Source organism: Mus caroli, unplaced genomic scaffold, assembly GCF_978045245.1.
Source record: "Mus caroli unplaced genomic scaffold, Mus_caroli_1 scaffold_14, whole genome shotgun sequence".
NCBI classification, from domain to species: domain Eukaryota; kingdom Metazoa; phylum Chordata; class Mammalia; order Rodentia; family Muridae; genus Mus; species Mus caroli.
The window spans coordinates 110,635,530-110,663,112 of NW_028227269.1; the positions used below are offsets into that span (position 1 = coordinate 110,635,530).

Consider the following 27,583-nt stretch of genomic DNA (forward strand, 5'->3'; position numbering starts at 1 on the left):
CCCGCGAGCGCGGTTAGACTGTGCGGAAAGCAGCCGCGAGGCCGCCGCCCGCAGCCCCAGACGCTCCGGCGCCGGGACACAGCACTCTCTGCACCATCTCTCGGCTGTACCCCCACCCGGTAAGTCCACGGCTTCGGGATAGCCTGGAACGCAGAGGGAAACCGAGTCTGGGAGCAATAAGGGAAATGGTTGGGGTTGAGGAGAGGACTGCCGCGTGTGCACCAAGGTGGCCAAGAACCTGGTTCCGCGCTCTTAGCCCTCGACTACGGGCTAATACGGAGATGATGCTCACTGCTCATAGGGTGTTTGCTCCGGGTCTGACTGGAGGAGTTCCCCCACCTTGCGGCTACCACATCCTGACCATGAATCAGCCACAGTTGAGAAAATAAACTTCAACTGGAGGTCCGCCTCCGGGAAAGCACAGTGCGAGCTTGCGGCCCCGCCCTGCAGCTAGCTTCTAAAGATGCCCGCCGCCGGTGGGCTAAGGCAGACCTGAGAGAGTGACACAGCTCTGTTTCTTGTGGCTACCGCTGTCTACTCTCCTCCTGGGCAAGGACGCTGGGGAAGAAGGTGATCTTAGTAGGAAACCCAACTATGCCTTGGTGGACTCCCTAGAGGACTATGGGATGGAGAGCTGTCTATGGGCCTGTGTGTCCGGTCTTCTAACCACTCAGTGCCCAGTGGCACACGATGACAGGTTGGACACACCAGGAGTCAGCGGCAAAAATGACCCTGCTCCTTCCTGCCTTGGGCTCCAGGTCAGTGCACCCACTCTAAAGCTTGCACGCCCAGGTCGAAGCTAGAGTTGGTAAGTCCCTCCTTACCCGTCCTCTCAGGGCCTCAATTCCTTATCTAAACTTGAAGGGTGAGGAGAGTGGCTCAGACTGTATCCCTTCAGGGTGTCACCCAGGGCAGGGGGCATTTGGGAAGCAGACACTGTAGCCCCTAGAGCAAAAAAAAAAAGGGTGTTTGTTCCAAGGCTGGAGACAAAGGCGTCTCCCTGTCCCAACCCGTTGGTTGGGGAGCAGCTGTTCAAGTTGACCTAGCTGGGGTCCCCCTAGGACCAGGTAGGAGTTGCCCTGCCTAGCTCTGCCTTCCTACCTTTTCCCGGCAGTCTCTAAGCTTCCCTCCCTGGTACCCAAGCAGGCTGTTGGCAAGGGTTCTGCTCCTGAGGGGTTAACCTTCAGGTGAGGCCCCTCATTTTGTGGGGGTGCTGATGGCTGTCGAGCTAATTGCACCCATCTCGCTGTGCTGAGACCTGAAAGCACCTACCTTAAATAGACTCGTTCACCTTCTACCAAAGTGCACTTGTTACAGGGGAAAGTTTTCAGGCTTATGAAAGCTGTTGGGGGAGGCAGGAGAATTGCCGGATGGTGGGTGACGGGGACACCTGTGGGTGCAGGCAGGCTGCTGCTGGGCCATTCTGGGCAGGGATGGTGGCGGTCTCCGGAGTAGGCTGAGTCCTTGGGCTCTATGAGGGTCCTCACGGTCTGAAGGACGGGGCCTGATATTGTACTGCCTGACTGTACACAGCAGGTGTTTAATAAGTGCATAGTTCCTTGGCCAGTGGGCATCGTGGTTAGAGACGGTATGCCTCTCTCTTTCTAGAGTGAGCTTCAGAGTTAGTCTCTCGGGGCTACCATAAGGGGAACGGGCCTAGGGACAGCGGATGTAGAATGGCTGTCACTGGAGGTGTGAGAATGGGGCCCTAATATGTGGCCTTCACCCTGGTAGCCTGACCTAAGTGAGGAAGGTCTTGTGAGAATGTTCAGACAGCCTGGGCCTTGAACCAAAGTAGGATCCGTTTAGAGCTACCCCTGCTCAGGACCCAGTACATGGATCTGTTCACAGCTACCCCTACCCAGCACCCAGCACCCAGCACCCAGCACCCAGCACCCAGTACATGGATCTATTCACAGCTGCCCCTACCCAGCACATGGATCCATTCACAGCTACCAGGGCACACAGCACATGTCAACTCCAGCTGTACAGGAACTGGGTAGGGGAACGTGCCGGCTGAGCCTGTGTTCCCTGTGCCCCTGTCCTAAAGTGTGATTACATAAGGAACAGGACAGGAGCTAATTAGTGCCAGTCCTTTGCTGGGGCTACCTCCGTCATCCCTTGAGCACTGTCCCCAATCCCTATTCCCCTCACCTCCCACAGTCTGTGAGCAGGTCTGCGTGCTGAGAGTAGACAAGCCAAGGGCTGACGGGACCCATCTGGCCCTTTGGCTCTCACTTTGTCTGGAGAGTATGTGAGCTACTGTCTGTTCCGACAGGAGGCACGTACAGTGCCTGGTGCTGTAGACATCAGTTCCTGCCCTCACATCACCCCACCCCCACCCCAGGAGGTCATATCCATGCCACACAAAGCCCTCTTACCCCCATACTCCCTATTATGGAGGTGTGAGGATGAGGCCCTAATATGTGGCCTTTGTCCTGGTAGCCTGACCTAAATGAGCAAGTGTTTGCCACATGACAAGGTCTCAGGACTGGACACTGCAGTTCAGAGAGTAGAAGGCTTTGTCCAGGTCAGGTAGCCTCTGCTGAGTGTCTAGACGGGGTGTGTGAAAAGCAAGCTCACCCTCCAGTCTCCCTCTCCTCCACTGGCTATAACAGGACCTGCTGCCTTGAACACCTAGTGCCCGGTTCATCAGGTATTGGTAGATGGAGTCAGGTGTGGCTGAGGGGGATGTCACAGTTAGTGTTGCTATTGCTGTGATAAAACACCATGACCCAAACCAACAAAAACAAAAGACAACCTGAGGAGGAAAGGGCTTACTTCATCTTACAGCTCCCAGGCCACAGTCCATCACTGAGAGAAGACAGGGCAGGAACCCGAGGCAGGAACTGAAGCAGAAGCCAGGAGAAGGACTGCTTACTGGCTTGCTTCTCAAGGCCTGTTCACCCTGCTCTTTTAGGGTATTTCCAGGACCACCTGCCCAGGGGAAGCACCACCTTCCATGGGCCAAGCCTACCCACATCCATCACTAGTCAAAAAAAAATGCACTATAGACTTTCCCAGAGGCAATGTGACAGAGGCCTTTTCTCGGCTGAGGATCCCCTTGCTAGATGACTCTAGCTTGTGTCAAGTTGACTAAAGGGTGTGCACTGCAGGCCAGGACTCTTCACCACTGTGTGAGGACAGGACGCCCAAGGCTGCTTTCCTGTCCCACCCTCTTGATGGCTTTCCTTTCTGTAGGAAGCAGACAGGACAGAAAAGGGGATGGGACAGTCTAGAACGCCTCTGCAAGTCTCCTGCCCCTGGCTAATTCCTGTGGCATGTGGACTCCTGGGAAGGCAAATGGGCTTGAGGAGAGCAGCCTAGACCCCAAGAGAGGCCTGGGCAAAGTCGTAGTACCTGGGCAGCAGCCCTTGCCTGGGCTGTCATAGCATCCCACATGTTTGCAGAGCTGGACTTGCTCATAGCATCCCAGATTCACGTGGGTACTGCGTTGCCATGGGCTCTGCCCCACCAGCAGCTTGTGTGGCTTGCACTGACAGAGTTCCTGCTGACGAGAGCCTGGGTGTAAGGCTCTTAGTGGATGGGAGGCACCAACATCAAAGCCAAGTACCGAAGCCAACCCAAGACCCAGTGGGGTCAGGAGGGTCACACATATCTGCTTAGCACACCTGACCCAGGACCCACCACCTCCAAACAGCCAGCACCAGCTCCCAATCCCAGCTTGGTCCTCCCAGCACTGAGTAGGAAGTTGGCCCTTGCTAGAGGTAGGTGTGGCCTGAAAGCCACCTGGACCCCTCCAAGGTTTGTAAGGCAAACTGGTATCTCTGTGGCTCAGTCTCCCTGCCTGCCTGGTCCAGGGCCCCCGAATCCCCGGGCTGTGGTTTTCCTGTGTCCTCGCTTCTGCTCCAGGCACAGCTCTACTGCCGCCTGGATCCACGGCAGGGAGGTAGACAGCTGCTCCCACCTGGCCTAGGCTGGGAGAAAGGTGCTGCCTGCCCCCTGCCTCTCTCTGTCCCACTTCATATGTAGACACGAGTGGCCTGAGGACAAGACATCTCTCAGGGACACCCACACAGAGGGCCCAGGCTATGGAGGTATAGACAGGAGTAGGGGCCAAACCCTTGGCGTGGTACAGAGCTCTGCAGCAGGTTGCAGGGAGATGGGCCATCTCTAAGAGGGAGATGGGAGGTCGCCCCTGAGACCGAAGGGTAAGCAGTAGGTATGTGGTGCTTTGGGACCTGATGGTGGTTGTGTGGACAGTGCTGGGTCAGCCAATCCATGCTGAGTGTCTAGGGCTCCTTGGTGAACATCCTGGCTAGGGAAACCCAAGTCCAACGTGGGCTGGCTCTTGCAGGAGCCTCGGTGTCCTCATTTCCAGGCTGAGGATCTTGCTCGCCCGGTTGGGCCTGACAGGCTCCCTGGGACCAGGTGGCTGAGGAATGCTGAGCGGGGCCAGGGAGAAATAGAGACTCTCAGGGCACAGTCCACCCTGTGCGGCAGGTGCAGTTAAGGTGACACTCTTTCCTGACGGCCAAGATGCTGGCTGTAACACGCTTGCCGTCCAGCGTGTGAGGACAGAAACAGGAAATCTGCTGGGTTGTCTAAGGAACCAGCGGGTCAGAGTTGAAGCCCTCTCACATGGAAGCGGCCTTGTCTTCTCTATGAGTGCTGGCTGCTGCCCCTGGCTGTGCTAGGGGATATGAGTGCTGTCCCTCCCCCACTCTCTGTGTCTTTGTTCTCTTTGCCCCCGGGGAGGGGAGGCTTGCAGCTGGACACTGGCAGAGGGTGGGGACCTGATCTGGCATGTGGGTGGACAGGACAGCTTTCCCATGCCAGGCACAGACGGGGGTGAGGCCAGACTCTGAGGCAGGACTAGCATACAACACTTGTCACCTGCATCCTGAGGGACGACAGTTCTTCCCAGACTTGGAGAGGCCTGGCCAAAACCAACTGGGGATCAGAGGGCACATGGATCCTGGTGGGGGAGGGATTGTCTAAGAATGACTGGTTTTGGAGAGAGAACCCAAGCAGGTGAATTCTAGGATGACCCCCGTGGCCACGAACCCTTGAGTGCAGCCCTGCAGATGCAAGGAAGTTGAGGTGAAGATCTGGGATCTGTAGCCCACAGCCGTAACCCTGCCTTCCCCCCTGAGGAGCCTGGCAAACCCAGAACCCCATATCTGCTATCCTTCCACAGAAGGGGCTCAGCCACAGGAGGAACTCCCCAGCCCATGTACTCAGAAAGCGCCCTCACAGATGGGTCATTTCATGTCAGAGGGGGCCAGGCTGTCAGAGTATACACTGACATGTACTTCACCTTTGTCCATGTACTTATGCAGCTGGGGAGTCAGGCTGAGAAAGGGGCCCCTCTAGTGACATTGCAAGTTCTGGGACAGCTTGAGTCCCCACTGCATCCCAGAGAGGGTGGAAGTGAAAGCAGCTTCCTGCCGTGGGTGCCTCCACCCTTCCTGTCTCCACGTTGCCTGAGGGGAAGAGGGTGTTCTGAGACCACCCCAGCCTGCCCACAGAATCCCAGACATGCTGATGCCTGGCACCAGCTGCTTTGTGCAGACCTTCCTCCTAGAGAGCAGGGTCAGAGGGGTGTCCCCTTAGCCCTAGCAAGCATTTCCTGTTGACTGTTGCCATTCCAGCAGGTGTCCTGGGGACAGTCCAGGTGTTAATGTAGTCGTCGAAGCTCCACAGCCCTGTCTGTACAGTGCCAGAGTTCCATCATGCACGCTCCTTCCCAGGGCCTGTGTCAGGACCTATGCCCTGTGCCACATACTAAGGAGGCCCAGGGGGAACTAGTCTCCTCGCACACTCTAGGAAACTCCTTGGGATTTGGAAGTCCAGGGTTCTTCACCCTCATTCTGAGCCACGGTGTCAAGAGGAAGTAGGCCTGAGTGCCACTTGAACAGCCCCTTCACCGGGCCACGTGCACGCCATGTCTGTGGATATGGGGACAGTGAATGCTTTTCTTCTTTGAGGCCCACTGTGCAGAGAGACTGTCTTACCTGAGTTGGGCCACAGGCCAGCTGAGGTCCTTCCACCTTAGGTCCTCACAGTCTGGTAGGAAGATGGCTTGCTGGGAGCTGAGACTGCATGAGAAAAAAGGGAAGGGGGGGGGTCAGAGCAGGACAGCGGCTGTCCTTGAGCCCCAGGAAGCTACCAGGAATGTGTGCACTTCTACAAAACCGAGGGTTGTCAAGCAGTGGAAAATTTGGGCTCCTGGAAGATCTAAAAATACAGTGTGGCAGCCCCTGCCACCCAGTTCCGGAATCCTGCTTCTGCTGTCTCCCTCCCACCCATGGAAGACAAGCTCAGTCTTTTGTGTTTCCCCCAGCCCCCGCTGGCTCTGGGCCCAGTAGCACCCCAGGCCTTATTCTGGTGCTGGCAGAGTGCCTTCTCAGAGCTGCCTCTCCAGCCCAGGAAGCAGCCCCTCCAGCGATCCCCTAACCTGGCTTGTGCCTGCCCTAGCCACTTACCTCAGCAATGGTTCATCAGCTCCCTAGTGCTGGTAGGGGTTGGGTGCAGATGGCAGCTCCTGCCTCCTCGGGGCTTAGGTGCAAGGCCTGGGCTGCTACACCTCAAGGGATACCTGCGATATGTCTGAGAGCCAAGGCCCAGGGTTGCTGGCTGCAGGGCCTTCTGGCTCCTGGAACTATATAGTCCATGTTTCCCTGGATATAGAGATAAAGGAATTGCGATGTGGAGGTCTGTGGCTTACTCGGGTTCCTTAACGTGTGCCAGGCGACCCACGCAGGACTTCCTAGCTACTGTCTCTGCCTCGGTTTCCCTGTTTGCATGGGATCCCAGGTATGTGGCTCGGCCCTCCTCCCCCACTCAGCTCCCAGATGAGGATTAGTCAGTGGCGGAAGCTCTAGAGCTCCCTGAGTCAGAGGAGCTGCCCAGGCATGTGGGATGGAGGTGCCATGCCCGGCTGGCCCAGAGCTTGTGGAGGAGGCAGCAAGCTATTACTGAGAGCCACCCTCGCAGGCCTGCAGCCCTGGTCCTCTCCTGGAAATCCCATCAGTGCCCAGATCTGGGCAGGTCGCCACAGACCCTGAGGGAGACCTTGCCTTCAGGAGCAGTCTAAGTGGAAGGCCTGGCCTGGGCCTGTGGAAAAAGTGACGCTTAAGAACCATGTGTTCCAAAATACAAACAAACAATAAACAAACCGCATGTAAGGGCTGCAGAGATGGCTCGGAGGGTAAGAGCACTGACTGCTCTGCCAGAGGTCCTGAGTTCAATTCCCAGCAACCACATGTTGGCTCACAATCTATAGTGAGGTCTTGTGCCCTCTTCTGTCATGCAGGCATATATGCAGGCAGAACACTGTGTACTTAATAAATAAATCTAAAAAACAAAAAACAACAACAAAAAAAAAAACCATGTGTAAGCTAGGCATGGTAGTGTGCACCTTTAATCCCAGCACACTGTGAATTCAATGCCAGCCTGGACTGTATACCCAGTCCCAAGTCAGTCAGGGCTACATAGTGATACCCTGTCTATTTTTATTTTTATTTTTTGTAAGAAAGAAAAGTATGGGTAAGGACAAGCTGCCCTGAGCCCCTGGATCTAGGGCCGTATCTGCAAAGGCCTCGCCCTCTGCAGCCCTGTTAGTGCTGAGGGAATTGTGTAGGCACGTGAGAAGGTCTTCATGTCCTGTTCCCTGTCTGCCAGAGCCTGGGCTGCAATAGCAGCCCTTCTACCCCAGGATGCCGACTTCCTGTACTGGGCCATCCCCTACCCCTCAGGCAAGGCCAGGATAACCAGCCCCTCTGAGTCTCTGCCAGGTCTGGCTCAGAGTTGGAAGTGGGAGGACCTCTCATTCACAGATGGCATTAAAACAGCTGTGTGCCAGCTGTGGCGGTACACACTTGAAATCTCAGCACTTCGGAGGCACGTTAGAGGTTAGGAGTTTCAGCGTCAGTCTCAGCTACATAATGAGTTTGAGGCCAGCCTAGAGAACATGAGGCTCTGTCACCAAAACAAAACGAAACAACAAAAACCTGCGGCAGGTCTTCTAACTGCTCGCTCTGACCGCTGGCTCTACCTCTGTTTGGATCCCACTGCAACCAACCCACATTGCAGATGGGGGGGGGGGGGGAGAGAGAGAGAGAGAGAGAGAGAGAGAGAGAGAGAGAGAGAGAGAGAGAGAGAGAGAATTTCCAAGACACACAGGTGGAAAACGCAGGAGTGATTCAGCCCCAGCCTTGTTTGGCACCAGTACCTTCCCGGGTACAGTTCCCCAAAGATGGCTGGAATAAAGGGGTCAACCTCCGCTCTGTCAGAGGTTTGGAAGCAGGCAAGAGAGGGAAAGCGTCATAGTTTCTGTAGGGGAGAAAAAGGGAAGGCCTTGTGGAGGCCAGCAAGAAGTGGGACTGTGGCTCCAGAGATTTGCCTTTCTCTGGTTGGCTCTGAGTTGGGATCACGGCCACAGGGAATGCAGTCTTTCACTGATTATTGATCAGGCCCCAGCTGTTGGTCTTTCTGGACTGTGGAATGGCTGGGTGCTGTCTCAGGACTAGCCACCAACACCTGTCCACACTCAGTGTCATCCTACAGACAGGCAGGCAGCCCGGCACATGTCACAGGGGAACGAATGTGCTCCTCACTCTGGCATCTTGGTTTCCAGACAGGTGGCTCTCACAGATAAACACACTCCATCAGTAGGGCTTTCGGGGCCTCCCAATCCCAACACAAGCTACCCAGGTCAGTGGGCATGAGTCTGGGGCCCACTACACAGATGCAGACAGGAATCCCATCAGGGAGTGAGTCTACAGCCCTGGGACACACAGGGCCAAGGACTGGCCAGTGCCAGGGGGCAGCTGTGAGGCAAGCAGGTAATGTGTCTAGGGACCTCGGGCTTTAGTGGTTCTATAGCCTCAGAAAGATTGGGTGGATTCGGCATGAAAACTGGGGCTCCTCGGCAGAGAGAACTCTGGATGCCAGCGCCAGGTCTTGGTGAGTTCATACTCCGGCCACTCAGCCTGTGCCAAGGGGACAGGGCCTCTGGCCAATGGAGGCAGGGATGGGGGTGGGGAGACAGCTCTGGGCACCTCTTTGGGCAGCACAGAAGCTGGAGAGCGTGCAGAGGCCAGTCAGCCAGCTCTGTTCTGTGGTAAACCTTCTACATCTACCACCAAGACATACTTTGGGGTGTAACGCTGCCAGAGAGGGACCAGGCCCAGGCTGGCAGCGGGGATGAGAAGCCGGGGGCAAGGCCCCGAATGGATGGGCAGAGGCGGCCGTAAAGTCTTGCGTATCTGGGTGAGTAGAAGGCTGGATGGCCGAAGAGGCTTTGTCTAGGACTTGGTGAAGGCAGAGATCAAGGGTAGGACCCTGAGTCTCCGCCCAGTTAGGCACAGCGCAGAACCCAGGCTACCTGGACATCCCTCTTACCCAGAGGCAGGAGAAACAGCCCCAGGCAAGTCTCAGGAGCTCCCAGTAACTGAGGCGGAGATCCAGAGAAGGAAGCTGAGGCTTAAATATGCAGAGTGGCTGGGCTGAAATCTGCCAGGGGGTTCCAGGCCAGTGTCTGCTACACACTGGGAGCTGCCTGCGCCTAAGGCAGACCTACCTACTGGCCACCGGCATTTGAAAGGGTGGGGAATGGGGAGCCAGGCAGGAGCTCTGTCAGTACTGCTGGGCAGGTATGCTCTGGGGCACCCTCTCCCCACCCCCAGGGCAGCACAGTCTTAGGTGAGAACACCTAGGACCCAGCGCCACACTGGCAAAGTGCCTGAGCTCGTATTCCACTCAGGTTATGGACTGGATACCTCTTCAGCCTGGGGTCTCCCCTTCCCTCAGAGAGCAGAGTAGAACCAAAAGTGACGTGCACTGACCTCCCAGAATTCAGCGGGTCCCAGGAACATCCGCAGGGGACCCGTCAATATGAATGTGGGTGCAGAACCAGCCTCCTGGCGTGCTGCCTGCAGTCCTTCACCTGCCCAGCAGGTAGAATACCTGTCTCGTTATCTATGGAGAGTACAAGACCGGGCCCTTGGGATGGCTCCCACTATGAGAGCTTGTCCCACCAAGCTCTTTCCCTCCGTCTTTCCCTCCCACGGCTCCATGCTCCCTTTCTCAGATGCTAAATATAAGATCCCAGCCATACATGGTTGCAGGAGAGCCTGGGATGCCCCTGACCTTTGAAGCTGTCCCCAGGGGTATGATGGGGCAGCACTACGACCAGCCGGGCGCAGTGCGGATGCAGGAGACAGACAGCAAGAGTGCAGTTTGTCCGTCTACAGTTACGCTTTGGGGAAAGGCATTATTTGCAGAATGTTTTAGGCCAGACTTGCCCCCTCCCTCCACTGGGGGTGGGGGTGAGGCGGGGACGGGTCATTTCCTAAGTTGGAGTTGAGACTGTTGCTAATGAACCAGGTGAGGTTCTGTGTGCTGAGGGACAAGCTGAGACCAGAGGAAGCTGCCACCCCACTCCGTAAGCCCTGGGCATCTCATCTTACCTAGTTCTCAGCCTGCTCCTGTGACTTGCCCCTCCTCTCAGTGTCCCGAGGCTGTGGGCAGTGGGAAGCGCCTGGAGCCAGATAAGGGATCCCAGAGAGGCTGTTTTTGCTGTGTCACCACCACGATGTTATAGCATTCCAGCTAGCATGGCTGCCTGCAGCTTCGCTGACCCCAGGCCTCTCCTAGTTGAACTGGCACTAACAAGGACAGAACGAGTCATACTCAGGCACAGGTCTCTCTCTCTTTTTATTTTATTATTTTATTTTTGTTTTGTTTTGCTTTTGTTGTTGGGTTTTTTTGTTTTGTTTTTTTGTTTTTGGCTCTTTGAGACAGGGTTTCTCTGTATCACCCTGGCTGTCCTGGAACTCACTCTGTAGACCAGGCTGGCCTCGAACTCAGAAATTCTCCTGCCTCTGCCTCCCAAGAGCTGGGATCAAAGGCGTGCGCCACCACGCCCAGCAGGCACAGGTCTCTTAACCTAGCTACCTCGTGCTGAGCCTTGGGCACAGGGTCTTTGTGTGTAGGTAGGCCCTTCATGTCTGCTGTTCAAATCTAGGTGGAGTGACAACAGCCTTTACTGGGGTCAGGAACAAAGTGCCTGTCCCAACCTTTCATCACTGGCCCACAAGCAAGAAACTTAAAAGGGAAACCGAGGCAGCAAACAGTGCCTCCGCGTGTCACTTATGCCCACACTGGCTTTCCTTGATCAGACTGATGGCCCTGTCCCTCTTCTGTTCCTACAGTTTGACAAGATGTCTGTAAAGGAAGGCGCTCAGCGCAAGTGGGCGGCGCTGAAGGAGAAGCTGGGGCCGCAGGACTCAGACCCCACGGAAGCCAACCTGGAGAGCGCAGACCCTGAGCTGTGCATCCGGCTGCTGCAGATGCCCTCGGTGGTCAACTACTCGGGCCTGCGCAAGCGCCTGGAGAGCAGCGATGGCGGCTGGATGGTGCAGTTCCTGGAGCAGAGCGGCCTGGACCTGCTGCTGGAGGCGCTGGCACGGCTGTCAGGGCGTGGCGTGGCCCGCATCTCGGATGCCCTGCTGCAGCTCACCTGCATCAGCTGTGTGCGTGCTGTCATGAATTCACAGCAGGGCATCGAATACATCCTCAGCAACCAGGGTTATGTGCGCCAACTCTCCCAGGGTAAGCTGTGGACCGGTCTGTGAGGGCGGGGGAGGGGGGGGACCTGAGGGCTTATCAGGGACCTGGTACAAAGAACAGGTCCCCACATACACTCTGCCTGGCTCCAAGCCCCGTAACAGCTCAGCCACAGTCCTCCAGGCCTGGCCCATACTGCTGATGATACAACCCTCCGCCTTCCCAAACGTTCCCTGGTCACCACCCCTCTGTACCCAGTAGGTCACCCCTGGCCACACCTCCTGCTTCTGCCTCTGCATACCTCAAGAGTAGTTTCTGGCTTATTGTAACACCTTGGCTATGGCAAGAAAACCAAGGTGGATAGCGATCTTTCTGTGGGAGCAACTAGCTCCCACAGGGGCTCCAAGACCTAGGAAGCAGTGACCAGTGGGATGGGATCTGTGTGAGAGACGGAACCAGAGGCTGCCAATATGTCTAACCCAGGACCCACACCAATTGTAATCTGTCTCCCTAGCCTGGACCCGATTGCACCCCTCCATCAAGCCCCTCATCACAGCCAGATGTGAAGTACCCCCAAAACTTGCCTAGCTCAGGATGGAGAAGACTGGAGCTCATAGGGACAAGGAGGAATTACAGGCTGTCAGGAACACAGTTGCTGTCAAGTTTGGGGAAAAATGAGCCTAGAACCACCTGCAGGGGCTGGGCTGGGCTGGGCTCTATAGACCCCAGGTTCCTGCTCCTGCCTTCAAGCCCTTTCATGAAAGGGCCTGCCTTGACCCGAGAGGAGAAGTCGGGGTACTGGGAAAGATCAGTATGGCAAAGCTGGGCCTGGAAGTTTAGCTGGAGCTGTCACCCTAGTCTCTAGCCCTGGATTCAGATTGCAGTTGTGTTAAAGACAGATGGGGAAGACAGGACAGTGGGTTTCCTGAGATGTTTCTGACCCTCCACAGCTCTGGATACCTCCAATGTAATGGTCAAGAAGCAGGTGTTTGAATTGCTGGCTGCTCTGTGCATCTATTCGCCTGAGGGCCACGCACTGACGCTCGATGCCCTGGACCATTACAAGGTAAGTGGGTGGAGCGCGGGGGGACCCAGGCCAACAGAAAGACTCTCCTGCTGGCTGGACCCTGACCCCACCCGACCTGCAGATGGTGTGCAGCCAGCAGTACCGCTTCAGCGTCATCATGAATGAGCTCTCGGACAGTGACAACGTGCCCTATGTGGTCACCCTGCTCAGTGTGATCAACGCTATCATTCTGGGCCCCGAGGACCTCCGCTCTCGTGCCCAGCTGCGGAGTGAGTTCATAGGTGAGTGCCTTCGCCTGCTGCCAGGGCTTCTTGAAGACCTCCAAAGTGTCTGCTGGGCCAGCTCAGTCTGTGCCATACCCCCTGGGGATGTGGGACTGCAGCAAGTCCTTCCCTTACCCCACACCCCGTAGGCCCCCAGGGGAAGGCACTGTTCCAGGGTCTGGGTGCTTCCTACCCCCACCGGCTCCTGTGGTAGATAGAGCATCAGCACCGAGGGTTCTGTTTTGCAATTGTGTGGGTCTTAGGATCAGACAGGGGACCTGCTCCTAATTTTAGCTCTGTTCCTTCAAGGAATGGCCTCTGAACAAGCACTACCCTGTGTCTAGACCTTGTCCCCTTTTGGAATTTTAAGACTCCGTGATGGTCTTAAAGGAGGGTAAAGGGAGGTAAAGGAGAGTGAAGTCCCACGTGACCAGGAACTGGAGACAGAGATAGGTCAGAGGCAGTCTCCAGACTTTCTAACCCCATCCATCCATCCATTCCAGGGCTACAGCTGCTGGATATTCTGACCCGGCTACGGTGAGTCCCTGCTGTGGCTGGTTCTGCCAGCTGCTCTCTCCCCAGTCCTTTCTTGGGGTTCCCACCACCTGACCCAGATCTCCAGGCAGTATCTCCAGATGGGCTGAGAGATTGCTTCCAGGAGTGAACCTAGGACTCAGGCTAGACGCCTTCCTGGGCATTGCCTGTCGGAGCCATATGGGCAGGTTAGCCCAGGGCTTCCCGTTCACTTGGGATTGGGATACGCAGCATGTCGTTGCTGTAGAGTGTGGTACATACTTCTGATGGTTGCCCCCCTTGCTCTGGAGTTCTAGTATAGCCTGGCGTCTGTCTGCTGGCCCTGGCATCTCCAAAGAGAGTCCATCCAGTTGGGAACCCAGTCCTGACTATAGTCAAGTCAGAGCCCACTGGGACCTGTTTATTTCCAGGAAATCAGCGTGGGCAGCCTTACTGACTCCACTATTGTGGAAGTAGCCCTGTTGCAAAGCTCTACTTCCAGGAAGTCAGCGTGGGCAGCCTTACTGACTCCACTATTGTGGAAGTAGCCCCGTTGCAAAGCTCTGGGACCTGTCTCCAGGGGGACAGTGAGGGGGCAGTTATTGGACAGGCAGAGGTGGTGGTGTCAGCACCTGGTCCCAGTTTACACTCCTGACATCTGACTCAGGCTAATTCCCTCCCCTCTCATGTTTCATGGTGGCCCAACCCCATCCTGCATCCATCATGAGAATCTACCCTACCCCACCCCTGGAGATGCCCAGGTGTCCTCTGGGCAGCCTGGCAGGGTGGGAGGCTCAGACCCATGATTTACCACTCCAACTGCCATTCCAGCTGCAGAGCCTCAGGCTGGCCACAGAGTCAGTCGACCTGGGCCTTCTAGGTCCAGTGTGCTCACGTGGGCTGTGCGCAGGCTGGATCTGTGGGTAGGGCTTCCAGTGGGACAGCCGCTCAGCCAGTTATCCTTCTCCCTTAGAGACTTGGAGGATGCGGACCTGCTGATCCAGCTGGAAGCCTTCGAGGAGGCCAAAGCGGAGGACGAGGAGGAGCTTCAGCGTATTAGCGATGGGATCAACATGAACAGCCACCAGGAAGTCTTTGCCTCCCTGTTCCACAAGGTGGGGCTTGGCTATCTAGGGCCAGGGCCTCTGCTTGGGTCAACCCCATGATGGCTGGGGCAGCAGCACAGAGCTGGTACCACAAGGCAGAGGCTGGGTTGTCCTGGGGAAGCGGTTCTGATGCAGGTCCCGGGACAAAGCTTCCAAAGATCAAAGCTATCCGAGTTGGCCATGCCTTCCTGCATCACAGCTAGGTGCTCATTACTGGGGACTTGAGAGAGCTCTGAGGCCTGGTAAGGAGGGTTCAGTAGACTGAATCTTCCTGGCCCTAAGTCTCAGTTACTGAATGCAGCAGCTGTCATCTCAGGGTGACAGTAATAGGTAGAGACCAGGGGTGCCATTTAATGTCTCATAGCATGTCTCGGTGCCACCAGTAATCCTGCCACTGAGTCATTCATCACCAGGGCTTTAGTGAAGTGACAGGGCTGTAGGACAGGATGCCCCTGGCACATGAGAGGATAGCCATTTGTCCCTTTTGGTCAATTCAGGTGAGCTGTTCCCCAGCGTCGGCCCAGCTGCTGTCAGTATTGCAGGGTCTCATGCACCTGGAGCCGGCTGGCCGCTCAGGCCAACTGCTCTGGGAGGCCCTGGAGAACCTGGTGAACCGGGCTGTGCTCCTGGCCAGTGATGGTGAGAAGCTGGGAGGACCGAGGCGTGCCGCAGGGCACAACCCGTCGTGAAGACCCCGAGGTCTTTGGCTATGTGGGGAGGCCATGTGGGAGGTGGCCACCCTTTGCCTTGTTTTCATCTCTGGCCCTCTCCCTTGACTCTGTACACTTCCTTCCTGCAGCCCAGGCTTGCACCCTGGAGGAGGTGGTTGAACGACTGCTGTCCATCAAAGGGCGGCCCCGACCAAGCCCCCTGGACAAGGCCCACAAGAGTGTCCAGACCAACTCAGTCCAGAATCAGAGCAGTTCCTCCCAAAACACTACTACTCCCACAACTAAAGTGGAAGGCCAGCAGCCAGTAGTGGCTTCTCCCTGCCAACACATGGGCAGCATCCAGAGCTCCAGTGTTGACATAGCTCCACAGCCAGTAGCCCTTGAGCAGTACATAACAACCTCAGCTCTACCTATCCCACCACTCTGCAGCTCCACCCCTGTGCTCCCTCCAACCCCACCCCCCCTGCCAGGCCTAGGGGCCACATCTCCCCTTCCCCCTCCCCCTCCACCCTTGCCACCCCCTCTGCCAGGCTCAGGGACCATATCTCCCCCTCCACCCCCACCTTTGCCTCCCCCTTTGCCAGGCTCAGGGGCCACATGTCCCCCTCCCCCTCCCCCTCCACCCTTGCCACCCCCTCTGCCAGGCTCAGGGACCATATCTCCCCCTCCACCCCCACCCCCACCTCCCCTACCAGGTACAGGGGCTGTGTCTCCCCCACCCCCTCCACCACTTCCATCTCTGCCTGATTCCCACAAGACCCAGCCCCCGCCCCCGCCCCCGCCCCCACTCCCTGGCATGTGCCCAGTTCCTCCCCCTCCTCCACTACCCAGAGCAGGCCAGATACCTCCACCTCCTCCCTTGCCTGGTTTCTCTGTTCCCTCCATGATGGGTGGTGTGGAGGAGATCATTGTGGCCCAGGTCGACCACAGCCTGGGCTCAGCCTGGGTCCCCAGTCATCGCAGAGTGAATCCACCCACACTGAGAATGAAGAAGCTGAACTGGCAGAAGCTACCATCCAATGTGGCACGAGGTGAGCCCCTCCCTGTTCCAGCCCAGCTTTTCTGAAGAGGGTAGGTACATACCGGTCATTCTCCCTACGAGTGTCCACTGTTCCTGCACCTACCTTTGCTTAGCCAAGGCAGCCAGGCCCTGTCAAGGCTTCATTCCTACCTGTCTTACATGGGACTAAAGGCCACCTCAGAGGATATAGTCTCATCCTGTACACAGCCCTGTGGGTCACAGGTGTCTGCTGCTATAGGCCCTGCCCTGCCCTCTCTAAGGTTCTCTGCCCAGTGTTAGGTGCTGAAACCGACAGAAGGCAAGCCAGGGAGAGACCTGGTCACCTGCCAGCATGGACGTGTGCGCCCACACGTGTGTACATAGCTTGGAGGGTAGATGATGCATTCAACCCCGGCTGGGCTCCATGCACATCCTGTTCAGTCCTCAGAGGCCTCACTTGGCACAGCTGGAGCCCCAGGCCCGCAGTAAGCATGGGTTTCAGCAGAGCCTTGCCTGCCCCGCAGAGCGCAACTCCATGTGGGCCACACTGGGCAGCCCCTGCACAGCCGCAGTGGAACCCGACTTCTCCAGCATTGAGCAGCTGTTCTCCTTCCCCACGGCTAAGCCCAAGGAGCCCTCTGCTGCCCCCGCCAGGAAGGAGCCCAAAGAAGTAAGACTAATGACAGGGCCTGACCTCTCTCTCCTCCCAGTGTGTGTGTGTGTGTGTGTGTGTGTGTGTGTGTGTGTGTGTGTCTGTGTGTATATGTGTGTATGTGTGTGTGTATATATGTATGTGTGTGTGTCTGTGTATGTCTGTGTGTGTGTGTCTGTGTATGTGTATTTGTGTGTGTGTGTGTGTGTGTGTGTGTGTGTGTGAGAGACATCCTCTGCCCACCCTCCAGATACCAGCTAAATGGGGGTTTCTAGGTCACTTTTCTGGACTCCAAGAAGAGCCTGAACCTCAACATCTTCCTGAAGCAATTTAAATGGTGAGTGAGGGAGTAGTGTTGCTGCCAAACTCAGCCCCAGCCGAGCAGCCAGCTCTTCCCGGCATCCCAGCCCTGCCCAGCAGTGCCCTCTGCAGGCCTGCCAGGGCCATGCATGCTCCATCCCTAGGGCAGGAGGCTGTGGGTAGCTACCACAGTCTTATCTAAGATTCCTACATGCCAGAGTACAAGCGATGCCCAGAAAATCACTGATAGACCTTAGACAAGCTGTGGCCAAGTCAAGGGAAGACAGCCCTGCCTCCCAGTTTCCAAACCCTTACCTAAGAGTCCCTCCAGTAGCGCCTCGGGTGCCCACCAGCCACCCCCATCTCTAAGCATGGCAGGAGACAGGGAAATTTCCTGCTTCTTGACCCCTGCCCTCCCCCTCTCCAGTTCCAATGAAGAAGTCACCAGCATGATCCAGGCTGGAGACACCAGCAAGTTTGATGTGGAGGTCCTCAAACAGCTTCTAAAGCTTCTTCCAGAGAAGCATGAGGTGAGCCGGGGCCCTGATCAACCCAAGGAAGCAGGGATAGCAAAGGCCTGACCCACCTCACCCCAGGGGAGATCCAAGACTGGAGCCCCAGACCTGACTCACCTCACCCCAGTGGAAATCCAAGGCTGGAGCCCCAGACCTGACCCACCTCACCCCAGGGGAGGCCCAAGGCTGGAGCCCCAGACCTGACCCACCTCACCCCAGGGGAAATCCAAGGCTGGAGCCCCAGACCTGACCCACCTCACCCCAGGGGAGGCCCAAGGCTGGAGCCCCAGACCTGACCCACCTCACCCCAGGGGAGGCCCAAGGCTGGAGCCCCAGACCTGACCCACCTCACCCCAGGGGAGGCCCAAGGCTGGAGCCCCAGACCTGACCCACCTCACCCCAGGGGAGACCCAAGGCTGGAGCCCCATGGTGCTTCATGAGGAGCTGAGGCAGGCAAGTGCAGGTTGGGCAGACGATTGGTTCCTACATGTGGCCCTTCTGCAGATTGAGAACCTACGGGCGTTCACTGAGGAGCGAGCCAAGTTGTCCAATGCTGACCAGTTCTATGTTCTCCTCCTGGACATTCCCTGGTGAGCACGGTGGCCCTGGGATCCTGCTTAACCTGTGAGGAAGGAAAGGTGGAGAGAGTAGGGCAGGAGCCGAGCTTGGGTGAGGGAGAATAGGTCAGGAAGGCAGCTGTCTCTGAAACAGAGTCCCGAGGGCGCTGGGAATGAGTCATCTGGTCTGACGTAGTCTAAGCGTTGCTCCTGCTTCGCAGCCCCTCTCAGAGCAGAGGTGAGGCCTCTTACGCCCTGAGGCCAGAGACTTCCCGAGAAGCTCCGGGCATCCTGGGCTGCTACCAAGTTGCCCGGGCCTGACTTCTGTCCTGGGCACAGGCCTAGGAATGTATATGTTCTCAGCCCAGGCCATGGGGACTCTCCCTCAGCCCACCCACCAAGGGCAGAGCCTGTTCCCACTGGCAAACATGGTGGGATCTCCAGGCCCTAACCCCCTCCTGTGCACCAGCTACCCGCTGCGGGTGGAGTGCATGATGCTGTGTGAGGGAACAGCCATCGTCCTGGACATGGTGCGGCCCAAGGCCCAGCTGGTGCTCACCGCCTGCGAGAGTGAGTGGGGCCCAGAAGCCTACAGGGCTGGGAGGGATGGGCCTTCCACATGTGTCAGCCCCTGCTGGAGCCATGTCACAATGGCCACGTGAGGTGCCAGCTTTGCCACCGAAACCCATAGTCACCTCTGCTGCTAACACACACACACACACACACACACACGGTCCTGTACACTCACTCATTGCACACTTGAGTGAGAAAACACTCCATACCCACAGGCACAACATGCGTACATATATATATATTTGTATACAGCCACTCAGACACACAGAGCCACAAGGGTATACATACACTGACAAGCATACATCCGCCTTCTGTGAACAAAGAATGGCAGAAACCTGCTTGACCACAGTGCAGGGACACAGATGGGCTCACTTCTCTCACGAACCCAGCACGGGACGTCCCCGCTCCCATCTCAACCACTGCACTGGGCGGGTCCTCTCTGCCACCCATGCGACAGGGTCCTGAGAACCTGGGGTGTGGGGTGCCACAGATTAGAAGAAGTTCCTGTAGCATCCCAGAGTCCTCACCCAAAGTTCCTGGTCATGGCCATACACACCTGCTGAAGCTGAGGGTCCAGCAGACGTGAACACTGCAGAACGTATCCCCAGTGTCCCTACACCTATGGATGGTGAAGGACCATAATCCCACATAGCCCAGGCCTTGTTTCCTTTCTGGTGCTGGGATGGGCCTGGGCAATCCTGGGGTATACCCAGAGGCTTCAGGCCCTCCTTCAACACTGCTCATCCATCTTAGGCCTGCTCACCAGCCAGCGGTTGCCAGTCTTCTGTCAGCTGATCCTCAAAATCGGGAATTTCCTCAACTACGTAAGTCAGAGCTGTCCTGCGGCCTGCCTCCCACCGTACCCTGAGAGTCAGGGCGCCTCATTCCCTGTCCCTCACAGGGCAGCCACACGGGAGATGCAGATGGTTTCAAGATTAGCACCTTGCTGAAGCTCACAGAGACCAAGTCCCAGCAGAGTCGTGTGACGCTGCTGCACCACGTGCTGGAGGTGACCTCTGGGGAACCAGTTGGGTGGGGTGGGGTGGGGTGGTCCCTATGGCTATCTCTGTTCTGTCCTCAGGCCTATTATTCTTGAGACTGAGCCACAACACTACCTGTCCTCAGCAGGCCTTAGCTACCACCACCCCACATGTTGGGACAGGCTCAAGCGTGATGTAGAGGCCCTGGGAGGGTCAGAGGGCTGGTGGAAGTTCTACTCACGTCACGATGGGGTGACGACAGTGCAGGATGACGTCCTGCACAGGCTCAGGACCAACAGGGATCTTACTGGTACACTGTGTTTCAGGAAGTGGAGAAGAGCCACCCGGACCTCCTACAGCTGTCCCGGGACCTGGAGCCACCCTCTCAAGCTGCAGGGTGGGTGTTCCTGCCAGCCCAATGCCTTAGCAGCTCAGACTGATTCTAGCCTCCTCAACAGCAGGGCCTGGTAACAGCTAAAGCATAGCCCTGTGCCTCAGGACCACTCCAGAGATGCTGACGTTCACAGTGGGTCAGGACTGTGTCAGCTCTAGCTGTCAGCTGTGTGACTTAGATCAGAACATGAAGCCCAGAAGGGATGGGGTGACCGTCTGGCACAGCCTCTCTACAAAGTGAACTTTCCTCACAGCGTAAGCCAGGTCACGCAACTCACGATGCAGATGAGGAAGCTGAGGCTTGGGAGTGGTGGCTTGGGTCTTACCACCCAGCAAGCAGGCGAACCCCAGCTGCAAAGTCTGTGCTCCCGTGCCCCACTGCATCGGGAACTTTGGGTTCAGCAGCTGCTAGGCCTTAGGGCTAATCAGGCAAGAATGGAAGTGGGCCCAACAGCTTTGCTAAGGCTCCCAGCTATGCCCAATATGACACAGGCCCTGTTTTACAACGAGGGACCAGCATTTTGACAGGACTGGCTGAGTTGAGTGTCACTAGAACAGGCACCTAAGCATACAGGGCCCTCTCAGGACTGACTGGCTCCTGGAACCTGCAGTGTGAAAAGTGTGAGTGACCCAGGGCCCGTAGTGGGGTGTTTGAAGAGGCCTGCATAGTCTCAGGGACTGTTCGGTCAAGGGCTCCTTGTGACCGTATGTCCCTGATGCCTGATGACCCCACCCATCTTGCCCCTCGGCTCCTTTCAGAATCAACGTGGAGATCATCCACTCAGAGGCCAGTGCCAACCTGAAGAAGCTTCTAGAAGCGGAGCGGAAGGTGTCCACTTCCATCCCTGAGGTGCAGAAGCAGTACGCTGAGCGCCTCCAGGTAAGCCGGCAGAAGAAAGGCCTCCCAGTACATTCCGTGGAGGAGCGCAGATCCTGGGATGTGCAGGGATGGGTAGAACAGTGGATGGGCGAGCAGCTCTGCTGGTGAACACAGGCCAAGCCAAGCGGACAACAGCCTGTGTTGTGTCCGGCTAGCAGATCACAGCCTGGGTTCTAGCCAGGAAAGGCATTTTGGAAACCTGGAAGAGAAGAGGGGCTAGGCGACGAGAGAAAGATGTAGCTAAGACAGACAGATTTTGATCAAAGCTCAATTTTACTGTTCCGCACGCAGTTATGAAGCAGGGGAAGGGGGCCCAATTCCCGCCAAATAATCTCGGGGTCCAGTAGCAGGGTGACCACGTGTATGGCTCTAAACAGCAAAGCGGCAGGTTCTAGCAGTGGGCTTGGCAGAACGCCCTGGGGGAGGGGAGACTACACGCCTGAATCAGCAGAGCAGCTCCTCTGGCTCCTCTGTGGGCTCCCTGGCCCTAGGCTAAGGCTCCCAGGAACACCCAGCGTGCCACAGACCCTGTTCTACTTGCAGACCTCTGCCCAAAGGTCCTGTGCCTAGGGCCTCACCAGCATTTGCTTCTGACTCACTTGGTGGTGACTGGGATTTATGTCCCCAGGCCAGCATTGAGGCCTCTCGGGCGCTGGACAAGGTGTTCGACGCCATTGAGCAAAAGAAACTGGAGCTGGCTGACTACCTATGCGAAGACCCCCAGCAGCTGTCCCTAGAGGACACGTTCAGCACCATGAAGACCTTCCGAGACCTCTTCACCCGTGCCCTGAAGGTGTGTGGTGGGCCCAGGGGGAGTTAGGTGATGCCTGAGACCGGAGTGGGGTTCCCAGCCAAGCCAGGCAGAATTTGCCCCTTTCTTCCCAGCTCTGGCTAGGTACGCACCATGTGTCCTTGGTATACCCACTGAGGGTCACTGGGTTGGGTGATGAGGCTCCCGTCTGTCTGAGCAGGAGAACAAGGACCGGAAGGAACAGATTGCAAAAGCGGAAAGGAGGAAACAGCAGCTGGCGGAGGAGGAGGCCCGGAGGCCAAGGGACGAGGACGGGAAGCCTGGTAGGTCTCAGGGACAGGTGGGACCCAGGTGGGGCTTCTGGCCTTCCTCACTCAAGCCTAGCAGGGCTTGTCCTGGGGTGGCCTCTGGATCGCTGAGCTGCTCTAAGGTCTGTGGCTCTGCTCTGCAGTCAGGAAGGGGCCTGGGAAGCAAGAAGAGGTGTGCGTCATCGATGCCCTGCTGGCCGACATCAGGAAGGGCTTCCAGCTACGGAAGACAGCCCGGGGCCGGGGAGACACTGAAGCAAGTGGCAGAGTGGCTCCCACAGAGCCTCCAAAGGCCACAGAGCCTGGTGAGACCTGAGCCTGTGACCTTCTCCCCACTCCCTCCCACCACTTATACCCTGCCTCCGAGAAGCCCTCTGGGACCTGGACCTTCAGGGCCCCTTACACACACTGCTCTGGAGACATTTGGGGGCCTAGGGGGTGGGATAGTGAAGACCCAATTGGCACAACTCTGAAACTGGCCTATGAGAGGACTGTGCCCCTCCTAAACATTGTCATCTTTGGGTGGCCAGGGGATGTGAGGTTGGGGGTCCACTGCTGGACACCCCTGAGTTCAGGGTACTGGAGATATTCAGACAGGCAAACCTTAGGAAGGGCTTCACTACTGGGACTCTAGAAATGGATGGTTTTTGTGGCCCTTTGGATGTCCTCCTGTCCTCCATGTGAAACCATGTTGGGGGGCTCCTGAGAGTGAAGTTTACAGTGGTTTAGGAAGGTTCAGGGTCAGGAACACTTCCTGGGTGAGACCAGAATGCCTAAAATCCTGGCCCTTGCCCTTACGGACACATCCGTCTATCCACAGCAACTGCCAGCAATCCTACCCAGGGCACAAACCACCCTGCTTCAGAGCGCTTGGATACCACAGCAGCTGACGAGCCGCAGGGCTGGGACCTTGTGGATGCTGTAACCCCCAGCCCCCAGCCCTCCAAGGAGGAAGATGGTCCTCCAGCCCTGGAGAGGCGCTCCTCCTGGTATGTGGATGCCAGTGACTTCCTGGACCCTGAAGATACCCCGGATGCCCAGCCCTCTGAGGGGGTCTGGCCAGTGACTCTGGGAGATGGTCAAGCTCTGAATCCCCTCGAGTTCTCTAGCAATAAGCCTCCTGGAGTCAAGAACTCGCACCAGGACGCTACGGATCCTGAAGCCTTGTGGGGCGTCCACCGAACCGAGGCGGACAGCACCAGTGAGGGACCAGAGGATGAAGCTCAGCGAGGACAGAGCACCCACCTTCCCCACACAGGCCACGGGGAGGATGAGGATGGAGAGGACACAGCCCCAGAATCTGCACTCGACACGTCCCTGGACAGGTCCTTTTCTGAGGACGCAGTGACAGATTCCTCAGGGTCTGGCACCCTCCCCAGGGTCCAAGGCCGGGTCTCAAAGGGGACAAGCAAGCGGAGGAAGAAACGTCCCTCAAGGAACCAAGAAGGTAACTGGAAGGCGGGTGTTGGTGAGCAAGGCTGGGGGACAGCTGGGTCTGACCGTGTGGTTAAAGCCGATTGTCCCTCAACAGGGCCTGGGACCTCTCCCTGCTGTCCCACCCTTACCCCCGCGGGTCCTACAGGCTCAACCAGCATCCAGGAGAGAGGGTGATTCAGTGGGGCACAGCACTTCACACAAGAGGGCAGCTTGGGGGGCCACGGCCTGCATCACTCACCTGCTGCACATTCCTGCCTCCACACCCCTTCTGCGGGGAGTGGAGCAGGGTAGCCCTGGGCTCTTGCTGCTGCAGGGTGGTCTGACATTAAGTTCCTAATTGCAGCTTCTTTCGTCACCATGACTAAAGAATCAACTTTGGTCTGGTGGTTAGTTTCTGACCCTGTCCAAGAGTGTTGGCACGGCTGGCCTGGCCCCCACAGATCCCGCCACCCTAAGTTCAGGGCTGCCCCGTGTGCTAAGCTGATGAGTGTATTTCCTTTATTTGAAAGGAGAGTTTGCCCCTGATTCTGATGATATTAAGGCAAAAAGGCTGTGTGTGATCCAGTGAGGTATGTATGCAGCCTGGCTTGTGTTGACTAATGATGACAGCGGGTTCCGGGGCCTCAGCCTGCTGCCTGGCCCTCCTGAGCACTAACCTAGCTTGTCTCCAGCCCTCTCTGGATACCAGTAAACCCCTCCCTTGGCTCATGGTGGTGGTGCCTCTGCTGTGCTGCCTTGTTAGAGAAGGCCTGGCTGCCAAGCCTTGCCTGCCCAGGGTCTTCTCTCTCGCAGCTGGACACAACCTCAGAACTGGACTCCAGGTGGGCCTCCAAGGCATGGTAGAGAGAGCCAAGCTACGCTCCCTGTAGGGAGTGGGACTCCAGGCCTTTGTGGGCACAGTGTGGGCTCTTTGGGGATGGCTGTTTCTTAGTCCTGTAGGACAGACTGAGGTTGTCCCTATTCGTGTCTCAGCCCTACATGGTCAAGGTAATGGCAGCTTTACTAATCCCAGCTTCCCAGATAGGCACCTTCCCTCCGCACGGGGCCAATCTTCCCAACGCTACTCTCGCTCGCCTGTGGTCTGGGTTATGGTCAAACATATGCCAGAAAAGACTGTACGGAAATGGGTGTGTCAAGTGCAGATGCTGCCAAAGGCAAAGGGGCAGGGGCCTCCCCTCCCTGTAGCCAGGAGCAGAGCTGGATCCATATAGATGCCAGGTTGTCTTTCTTAGTGTTTACTTCCACGAACAGAGACCATGACCAAGTCTTATAAAACCATTTAATTGGGGCTGGCTGACAAGTTCAGAGATTCAGTCCAGAATCATCAAGGCAGGAGCATGGCAGCATCCAGGCAGGCATGGGTCAGGAGGAGCTGAGAGTTCTACATCTTCATTTGAAGGCTGCTATTTGTGGAATACTGACTTCCAGGCAGCTAGGATGAGGTTCTGAAGCCCACGCCCACAGTGACACACCCACTCCAGCAAAGCCACACCTCCTAATAGTGCCACTCCCTGAGCCAAGCATGTACGAACCATCACACAGGTCTTCCTCATATGGACCATGGTGGGTCTTCTGGGCTCCACTCATGGCAGGACAGCCAGAGCCAACATGTGGCCCAAGACGTTAAAGATGCATTTAGACCAGCTTGGGGCCCTGTCCCGTGGCCAGGAACCATGGATGGAGGAAGGCCCGGCTAGGACAAAAAAGTCTGGCCCCATCATGAACTGTGGGAGCCTGAACAAACCCCAAACATCTCTGGCCCGGCACAGGGACCCTGGGTCTGCCTGCCTGGCACTCTGAACTGCTGGCCACTGGGCTGAAGTCTCAGGATCGAGGTACAAGGATGAGGTCTGTTGGTGCCTTGTAGGCAGGAGCCACAGGAAGCTCAGAGCATGAGTTTACCGTTACTCTTGGCCCAGCCTGTGCAGTGGTCTTTCCTCATTTTTTCAATACTGTTGACCCTGCAGTCTGGACTGCCCCATTGGGTAGTGCATTTTGATGAAAACCAGCTCATGTGTCTCTGGATAGACAGCCTTTCCATGCCGAGCACTCCTGTTCTAGCTAACCCAGATGTGCTCCACTCCTGCGTTGGTTGGTTCATTTCCCCGCTCCCTGCCGTGTCCTAATAATGCTCTGGGCGAAGCTTTGACAGCCTCTGCTCTGCTCCTTTTCCCTTCCCTTCTGGGCAGATTCTCAAGCTCAAGGCTCCAAGGGGGAACCTGGAGCCCCACTCACCACTGGTGGAAAAGCAGGGTTTTTAGGCAACTCGAGAGTATTGGGAGCAGGGTTCCTACAGGCTCAGGTTGGTGGCAGTTTTAGTGTGTGGCTGCCAGCCCAGGGCCCTCCCTGGGCAGCACCCAGTCAGATTGGAAGCAGGAAGGACCAAGTCCGGTTCAAAGGACCCAGCGAGGCTGGTTGAGAGCAGACAGTGGGTATGGGTCTGTGAAAAGTAGGCCATTTCAGCCGGGCGTGGTGGTGCACGCCTTTAAGCCCAGCACTCGGGAGGCAGAGGCAGAGGCAGAGGCAGGAGGATTTCTGAGTTCAAGGCCAGCCTGGTCTACAGAGTGAGTTCCAGGACAGCCAGGGCTACAAAGAGAAACCCTGTCTCGAAAAACAAACAAACAAACAAAAAAGTAGGCCATTTGGAGCCCACTGAAGACAGTCCAGCTCAAGGAATCACACCTGGTTGTGACAGCCTCCGTGACAGCAGCTTGTGGGAATCAACTTAGCTCTATCCACTCAGATGAATTCTGCAGCCCCAGAGAAGAATCTGGCACCAGAGTGGACCCGGATACACTTCAGGGTCTGGGGATGGCAGTGAGACCCTTTATTGGGCACCTAGAGCTTCCTAACAAAGGCTGCTGTAACATTCTCATTTCCTTCCCCACAGGCCTCAGGTCCAGGCCCAAAGCCAAGTGAGTGCTCTCGTCGGCTCAGCACATCGGCTGGATGTGTTGCCTGGAGAGGCTCTTCAGGGCCAGGCTGGGACTGGGCCCCCGAGAAACCCAAACTCCGTGCCTTACCCAGCCAGGATCCTTGGGAGCCTTGGGCATTGATGCTGGAACCTGGCCTGGCACCCTGGGCCACCTGCACGCTCTTAGCCTCTGCTTTTGCGAACCACTCCCACCCCCTATCGCATGCACCACAGGGGTGGGCGGGAGCCTCCTGCCTGGCTCTAGGGAAATGGATACAGACACCTGCACTGGGGCTGAAACATCCCCTTTCCCCCAAGCCCCATGGCTCAGTTGATTTTTAGCTGAGTGCTGTTTTCTGCATCTTTATTCTGCTATGGCTGAGTTGGGGTTAGTGAGGGCCTGAGGGAATGCTCGTTGGAAGTGCTGTGGGTAGGACCTGGCAGGTAGGCTCTAGGGAACAAATATCCAAAAAGTTCATGAGCACAATGAGTGGTGACCAGACCACTGCAGCTGTCATCTCCCTTGGTGTGTGCCCGGTGGGGAACAAGCTGCCCCTGCTCAGCCCCTCTCATGTGTGCACTGTTGAGTCTGCAGGCCAGCAGGGATTTTAACCAATAAAGAGCCACCTTGTCTGTCATGAGTGTGGTATTTAGACCATTAGAATAGGAAGTAACACTGGAAGGGGGATCTGATTTCTCTTCCCCTGTGGCACTGGGGTGATGGGACTTGGTGGAGCCAAGTGAGTGGGGAAAAAGGCTAGGTGGGAGTGCGTGGTGGGAAGATGGATGGGTGAACCAGGGGAGGGGTGACAAAGGAGCAGGAGAGGAAGCCCAAAGGGCAGGACCTGGACCCATGCATGCTGCTGCCCAGCCTGAGTGGTCTCTTGGGTCTGCAGATGCATTCATCCCTGCTCACACCACCAGCAGATAGGATGAGACATGAAGCCATGTACTGATGGTCGTCTTCATCAGACTGTCACCTGCCACCGGAAGAGGATGAAGGGGGTGGTAAGCTAGATGGAGTGCAGCAATATCACACGGGAGCTTTCAGATACCTGAGTGGATGTACAGGCTGCATGGGTGTGAGGCCTGAAGCCAGGTAATTCCTCGGGCAACAGTGGATTTGCAGGCCGGGTTCCTCAGAGGCACTTGGTAAAGGCAGGAGAGTCTTATACATCAGGCTCTTGCAAGTGGGGATCCCAGCTCAA

General features: G+C 56.7%; 1 protein-coding gene across 5 annotated transcripts; it reads left to right on the forward strand.

The window, feature by feature from the left end:
- On the forward strand, positions 1-27,013 carry Inf2 (inverted formin 2). Of its 5 annotated transcripts, none has more exons than XM_029484716.2 (24): positions 1-119; positions 11,181-11,580; positions 12,486-12,601; positions 12,684-12,843; positions 13,329-13,362; positions 14,312-14,453; positions 14,942-15,083; positions 15,244-16,146; positions 16,640-16,785; positions 17,043-17,104; positions 17,495-17,597; positions 18,087-18,172; positions 18,609-18,709; positions 19,466-19,536; positions 19,614-19,721; positions 20,019-20,089; positions 20,845-20,965; positions 21,594-21,758; positions 21,937-22,039; positions 22,168-22,329; positions 22,845-23,471; positions 23,556-23,631; positions 23,971-24,030; positions 26,352-27,013. In XM_029484716.2, the coding sequence occupies exons 2-23, from the start codon at positions 11,190-11,192 to the stop codon at positions 23,984-23,986; spliced, it is 3,906 nt and encodes a 1,301-aa protein (XP_029340576.1). In that variant the 5' UTR covers positions 1-119; positions 11,181-11,189; the 3' UTR covers positions 23,987-24,030; positions 26,352-27,013. The 5 variants fall into 5 exon arrangements, with proteins under 5 accessions (XP_029340576.1, XP_085686829.1, XP_085686830.1 ...); XM_085830703.1 differs by lacking the exon at positions 1-119 and adding an exon at positions 9,058-9,237; XM_085830705.1 differs by lacking the exons at positions 1-119; positions 23,556-23,631 and adding an exon at positions 9,061-9,237.
- The last annotated feature ends 570 nt before the right edge of the window (positions 27,014-27,583 follow it).